This window comes from Odocoileus virginianus, chromosome 21 (assembly GCF_023699985.2).
Source record: "Odocoileus virginianus isolate 20LAN1187 ecotype Illinois chromosome 21, Ovbor_1.2, whole genome shotgun sequence".
NCBI lineage: Eukaryota > Metazoa > Chordata > Mammalia > Artiodactyla > Cervidae > Odocoileus > Odocoileus virginianus.
In genome coordinates, this window is record NC_069694.1 from 6,784,584 (window position 1) to 6,792,024 (window position 7,441).

General features: G+C 41.9%; 1 protein-coding gene across 13 annotated transcripts in view; it reads left to right on the top strand.

Moving 5' to 3' along the window:
- The window catches only part of RBM47 (RNA binding motif protein 47), a 175,437-nt gene extending 168,601 nt beyond the window's left edge, over positions 1–6,836 (top strand). For all 13 annotated transcript variants that reach the window (XM_070451990.1, XM_070451989.1, XM_020878959.2 and 10 more), the window contains one exon: positions 4,059–6,836. In XM_070451990.1, the coding sequence (XP_070308091.1) occupies positions 4,059–4,298 (240 nt within the window). In that variant the 3' untranslated portion in view covers positions 4,299–6,836. The remainder of the gene's footprint in view (positions 1–4,058) is intronic.
- Positions 6,837–7,441: the final 605 nt, after the last annotated feature.

Sequence of the window (7,441 nt, forward strand, 5' to 3'; positions counted from 1 at the left end):
ACCGTTCCATCCTTCTTCCCCACCTTTGCTCATAGTGTTCTCCTCTCTCTGGTTTTTTCTCTAGAACCTTTTCCATCTACCTCACCTTGGAAACCATCTGTCCTGTACTTCTCAGTATTGGCTACTGGACTACCAGTCAAGTTCTGTGTTCTGTCTCCCCAGTTAAAGTGCTTCCAGACCAAGAGCCACATCTTAGATGTATTTCTTTGTTTCTGCAATATGCAGCACACAGGGAATACCTATACAATATATCATTCTCCTAGACAGAGAAATAATCTTGTTGAAGTTATCCTTTGTGAAGCAGTAAATATCAAACATCTCATCAATCCATAAGCATAAAAACTCAGGGCAGGGATGTCTTGTATCTAACTGGATGAGAATTATCCAGGAGACATGTTTATAAAGCAGAGATTCTTGGATTCAAACCCCAGAAGATTCCAGTTCAGCGGAGCTGGGCTTGGGGTCTAGAATCCATATTTTGTCCCACCTCCTCAGTAACGCTGAAACAGCTAGGCTTGTGAACCCCGGCAGTAGTCTTGCATTGGAAATGACTCACAAGGTAGTTATTACTGTGTCCTGACTATAAATACATATAGTAACCTACAGGCATTACCTAGTGGAATTCTGCTAGTTCTAATTCCTCTTTATTAGGAAACTTGTGAATTTTGGTCTTTGCTGCATGGTCACCGTTGTGGTTCGGCCCAGATTTCAGGCTTCGTGATCACATCCTGGATTGCAGACTGTTTCTGTCTTGTATCAGTCTGCACTGGATGCTGCCGTCGGGGTCTTGTGGTTTGGGATTTGTTCGGTGTGCTATCATCATCAGTAGACTCCTATGGCCATTGTTGCCTCCTCCAGTGTGTTCTGCAGAATGCCTGGAGCTACTTCCTCCGTAACGTGGGAATGTCTTCTTTGAGCGTGTGGCCCCACTGCTCTCCCTCAAAGCTGAGCACTGTCTGTCCTGCCTTCAGCTCTTTGACCTGGGTTCTCGGAGACGTTCTGTCCTCCGCCTCTTCTGTGTTCTCTGCCAAATTGGAACAGAGGAAGGAGCATTTTAAGCTCCATGGATTGGTAAAAGAACACTTTTCAGAGTGAAGCCACGCATCGGTTCCCAGTGACCTTCCTGGGTAACACCTTCCATCTTCCTCCTCTGTTTTGCAGGAGCTCAGAGATGTTCCTTTGTAGCCATTTAAATCCAAAATGTCATATAGCCTTCAGAGGCAATTAAAAAAAAAAAAAGCTTGCACGTGTAGACAATCCTTTTTTCACTTTTATTTCTCAAAGTGTCTCAATCGTCACAGCAAGTCAGTGGTATCGGTAGAGCAAGAACCATCCCTTTTTTGAGAGGAGGGGAAATTGAGGGCTTTTTCTCTCCTCCTCCACAGCTCCCCACACTCAGCTCAACCTCACCACACTCCCCTGGGCTCAGGTGTTGGGCTTGCACTGTTGTACATGGAGTGGTTCCTCTCAGATCTCACCTTCCTGGTGATCCTTTCCTTTGTGCATTTGTCACTAAAGAGATGTCCACAGATTTGCAGAAGGCAGCTTGTGTCCTGCTGTGAACCACAGTCTTCCCAGTTCCAAAGTTTCCCTCCTTGGCTGTAAAGTGTTACTAACGTTCATTGTGGCTGCATTGTAGCAGGCAGGATAATGCAAGGCTAAATGCACAGGTGCCAGACTCACACATCCCATTGCTTAAAAGCTGTGTCACGGTGCGCAAGTCATTTAAAGCATCAGAGCTTCTCCATGTAATCCACCAGCTTCATTGGTGGTTGTGATGATGTCTCAGTAGTGTCACTTAAATAAGGCACTTAGAATAGTGCCTAGCAGACGGTCATCTCTGTTACTGCTATCATTTGGATATTATTTGTAATTATTATTTGGATTACAGTTGAAAAAAAAATGACTCTTCAATTCTGAAGTTGCTTTGAACATAATTTTGTGACTCTGAATTGCAGATTTTTGTAAAGGAATGATAAGTAATTCCTTTATAAGACCCAGGAAGAAATAATTTTTTAAAATATAATTCTCCCTTTTACATATCCCTAACTATTTGTGCCACAGGGCATTCTATGGAACATAAGTTACACAAGATGTTTGGTTACATAAATGTATGTTTTGTTTTACCAAAAATCTCCTTTTCCCTAAAGCGGTCCACAGAATGGACTCCATATAGCAAACACTTTGGAAAATACTGAACCACAGTCTTCCTCGTCTACCCCTGTTTGTTCTGAAAATGTAGTATGTTCTCAAGTGGAGGGAGGGAAGCATCCTGGACTTTCAGAGCCAGCGTGGCATCTACAGTAAGGGAGCTTCGGATAGCTCCTCTTTCCCCACTTCCTGCTCATGTGGAAATCCCACCTTATCCAAGTGAAAGTGTTAGTCGCTCAGTCGTGTCCGACTCTTTGCGACCCCATGGACTGTAGCCCACAAGGCTCCTCTGTCCACAGAACTCTCCAGGCAAGAACACTGGGTTGGGTAGCCATTCCGTTCTCCAAGGGATCTGACTGACCCCGGGACAGAACCCAGCTCTCTGGCATTGCGGGCAGATTCTTTACCGGGGAAGCCCCACTTACCCTTCAAAACCCAGCTCAGATTTTTCCGCTTCAGAGACGCTTCCTCATGCTTCTCAAGGTAGTTGGCTTCTTCTCTAAGCTTCCGCAGCAGCTGTATATTTAGTGGTGTCATATCTTCAGTCGGTGATAGTTGAAGCGAGCGCCTTTGTTGAAGATCCGGTATGATCACAGTCTTTTTAGGTCACAGCTCACGACGCTGGCCCTTGGGAGAGCTGTGTATTTTGTTCCATAAAGTCATAGACTGTGCTCCTCTCCATTGCTGATACATCATGCTCCTTCAGTTAAGTATGAGTTGAGGCAGCTGGCATGTATTTTAGGAAAAATACTTATTCATAATTACAGTGAGATCAACTGAGTAAAGAGTAGACCTCAGCTCCCATCTCTAGCTCACTCTGGTGCATAGGTTGATTGAGTAGAATGGTGGGCAGAAGATTCCAGGGTATTTGAACTTTCCGTGAACATGCCAGTTCTGTCATGGTCACCAGTTGGCTTTGAATGTGCCTCGAGGATGCAGCTCCACTTCAGCGGCTCCTGTCTGTCCCTTACGATTGTCCGTCCGTCTGCCCTGAGAATGGAAACTTTTGTTTCTTTGTCATTGCCTCACCCCTGGGAGCTGAATGAATGAATGGGGTTGTTGAATGAACGGATAGGTTGTTGTTGTTCAGTCACTCAGTAATGTCCAACTCTTTGCAACCCCATGGGCTGCAGCACACCAGGTTTCCCTATCCTTTACCATCTCCCTGAATGTGCTAAAACTCATATCCATTGAGTCAGTGATGCCATCCAACTATCTCATCCTCTGTCGCCCCCTTCTCCTCCTGCCCTCAATCTTTCCCAGTGTCAGGGTCTTTTCCAGTGAGTTGGCTCTTCTCATCACCTGGCCATAAGTATTGGAGCTTCAGCTTCAGCATCAGTCCCTCCAGCGAATATTCAAGGCTGTTTTCCTTTAGGATTGGCTGGTTTGATCTCCTTGTTATCCAAGGGACTCTGAAGAGTTTTCTCCAACACCACAGTTCGAAAGCATCAATTCTTCGATGCTCAGCCTTCTTTATAGTCTGGCTCTCACATCCATACATGACCACTGGAAAAACCAAAGCTGTGACTATACAGACCTTTTTGGCAAAGTGATGGCTCTGCTTTTTAATATGCTATTTAGGTTTGTCATAGCTTTTCTTCCAAGGAGCAAGCATCTTTTAACATCTTGGCTTCAGTCACCGTCTGCAGTGATTTGGGAGCCCAAGAAGATAAAGTCTGTCACTGTTTCCATTGTTTCTCCATCTACTTGCCATGAAGTGATGGGACCGGATGCCCTGATCTTAGTTTTCTGAATATTGAGTTTTAAGCCAGTGTTTTCACTCTCCTCTTTCACCTTCATCAAGAGGTTCTTCAGTTCCTCTTCTCTTTCTGCCACTAGGGTGGGGTCCTCCGCCTGTCTGGTTAGATACCTACGGGTGATCAATAAGATGCTTTCTCTCCCCTCAGGGTCGCCCAATAACTCCAGTGTACACGGTGGCTCCGAATGTTCAGAGAATCCCCGCTGCCGGGATCTACGGAGCCAGCTACGTGCCGTTTGCTGCTCCCGCCACGGCCACGATCGCCACACTACAGAAGAACGCAGCTGCTGCCGCTGCCGTGTACGGCGGATACGCAGGCTACATACCTCAGGCCTTCCCCGCCGCGGCCATCCAGGTGCCCATCCACGACGTGTACCAGACCTACTGAGGCCTGCTGCCGCCGCCGAAGGAACGCTTTACTATTTATGAAGAAGGAGCGTGTTGGGTTAGCACACACAAAACCTGCACGCGAAGAATGTTATCAGATACCATACTGGAATATTTTATATTACATGAAGTTTTCACTAGTTTTTTAAGACTGTTTTCAATTTAGCAGACCTGTGTTCATACATTTCTAAGAGACTTGGAATGGTTTGTGCCTTAAACACCATCTCTTAAAAATTTGTACCGATAGTACATTTGTATAGAGGTTTTTGTTTTTGTATTTTTAAGGATATATTTTCAGTTATGAAGGTTATTTTCTTAACTTCTGCACTCCAGAGAGTTCTATTTTGTAGTACCTTCAATAATATATCAAGTATATATTAAAAAAAAGCACACTTGAGCAGCTAGGGAACTATTTTGAAAAATATATTCAATATTTAAAGATACAAACAATAGTGCTTTAAAAATACTACAGAAAACATTATTTTAAAAGTTATACTGGAAAGTGCAATTATAAAATGAGTGAAACCTCTATTTCTGCTGGAATTAAGGGTTGACGGGTGTTAACCACGTGTTACTCATGATGGTTCTGTTCTTTAAACGCTCGACCTCTCCTTAAGCCAATATTGAAAAGACTTGTCACACTTCTGAGTCCGAACACTGGAAGGCGCGGTCACCTGCTGCCATCGTCCTGGGCCCCTTCTCACTGTCCATGTGCCTTTGCTCTTAGATATGTCCCCTCCGCCACCCACCGCTACCCTCCACTCACCCACCCCCCCGCCCCACCCCACCTTCATATTTGGCAAGTCAAGGACAAATTAATTACTCTGACAGAGAACATTGATGGCTTTTATACTTCTTTTTGTTAGGGTTTTTTGTTTTGTATGGGTTTTTGTTTTGGGGGGATTGTGGTTTGTTTGGGGAGCTATTTTCAATAGCAGAGTATGTGTAAGCACAAGATTTTAATAGTTTGCATAAGGCATCTTTGCATAGCTATTTAATTGTCCAATATGAAACCTTCACTCCTTTCTTAATGCTTTTATTATATATTTGTTTTGAAGTCTAAGTTTGTAGAGACAGAGAATGTTATTATAGACAAGACCCCAAAGGCTCTTGTTAGCAGACGGTTATGCTTCTAGTTGCCTTATCATGTTTCATGCACAATGTCTGGTTGTCAGGGGTGTTGGAAATATTATGTTTATTGAACAGGGCCTCCCTCCGTTGTTGGCGTGCATGTGGCAAGTGAACTGAATTGGGGCGTGCACAGCCAGGAGGAGGAGGAGAGACCTATAGGAGTAAAAGTTTGTAAATATCTCCTAATGCTCATTTTTAGTTGTTTTATGTTGCAGAATTTCATGGTATATAGTTGAATGCAAAACGAAACCATTTTATTTCAATGTTATTAAACAGTTCTGTTTTATTAGGAAGTAAATGTATTGTTGCAGTGTTTTGTGCCTGTTTAAAGGCTTTTGTTTAGCAGAGTGAATGTAAAATACAGTAAAATGTTAAGATTGTCATCTACTTTATGAAATACATCAACTTGGAATTTTTTTTTTTAAGGTTCTAACAAGGAAGTGAGGTGTGCAATAGATGGCAAGGACATAGTTGTGTTTTTACGTCATATTAGAGATTCCATCAAATGTTCCCACTCACTGAATTTTGCTGATGGCTGAATTCTTATTGTGGATTAATAATAGGATCATGCCCTTAGCAGATGTTTTAGTTCTGTTTTACATTTTAAATTAAGAGATTCCCAGATGCTCTCTCTTCCCTCATCTTAGGGTGGGATGAATTTTTTATATATAAGCAATATTTATTTAACTATTCTATAAGATTATTGCGTGCCTGCAAAGGCCTTTAAACATTCCTAGCCTTCCTTTCCATCATTGTTAAATGACAGAAAGTAATTGTGCAATGTATCTGATGATGTACCCAGCGAGCTGCATCCAAACTTAAGTCCGTTGTAATGAGTAACCCAACAAAATGCAATTTGCGTTCAGTTCCCATCCCTTGACTTTGTATGAAAGAAATGCTCTCTTACTCTCCTTCCAGTGGGGGGTTAATTAGCACAGAGGTTCACTGGATGAGACTGATCCAGAGGTCTTACTGTATTTTACATGTGCCTGTAAATTATTTGCAAAAAAGGAAAAAAAAAAAAAAGGAAAAAATGGTGTCTTAACATGGCAACTACCAAACTACCTTAAAAATAAATGTTGGTGACATAGCCAGTTAAGTATCAGTGAGCCTCCTACCTACCTGTGGTCTGTCTGTTCCTGTTGTTTCAAAACCATTTCACATATGTACACTACTGAGGTAAGTTTGTAACTTGAAATGTGAACTTTTTTTTAGGGTTAAGAACAAACTATAAAAATGTTTAAAAAAAAAAAAAGCTTTCGAGTTCTCTGTTTTCAAACATGCTGGCAGTTTAGTTGTTATCTTTAGTTGCTTTGTATTTGAAAAGCTTTTAAGTTTATTTAGATCTTGCTTCATTTACAATACATTCTTAGGATGTATGCAGTAAATAAAACTTTCTTTAAAGCAATTTCAATACCTTATTTTAAATTGTGTTTTCTTTATACACTTTTTTTTCCCTAACAAAATTAGAAAAAACCTTTATAGCATAGAAGGAATTGACCATTTCTGGCTTGAGAAAATCATATCTTTGATTTGGAATTATTAATGAAGATGAGGTACATAGTAAAAATTGGGAATTATCAGTGTTCTCAGCCTTGGGTCCAGGTAGTAGAAAGTTGAGCACTCAACTACTACTTAGCATCTGGATTAGAGTAGGATGTGGCAAAGCCTATCACTGTTGTCAGTGCTGAAGTTTGTTTATGATCCCAAGAGCTTTACACTTAGATATCTACATGGACTCAGTTGATGTGACATTGAGTTGTTCGATGGTCTCATGAAAGTACTGGTGTGACCTGTATGCTGGTCACCACAATGGAAACCAAAGTCTTGTGTTTCACCATTTTTTACAGCACGCAGCGAGATTAGCAAGACACTGCCTTTTTCTCTATAGATCATCGCTAACTTCAGGTGGGATCCATCAGTAAAGCCAATTAATAATTCAAGGGAAAGTGGTAGCTTGTCAGTGGAATTACCTCTAAAAACTGCTCCACGAAGCTTTGCCATTGATTAAGA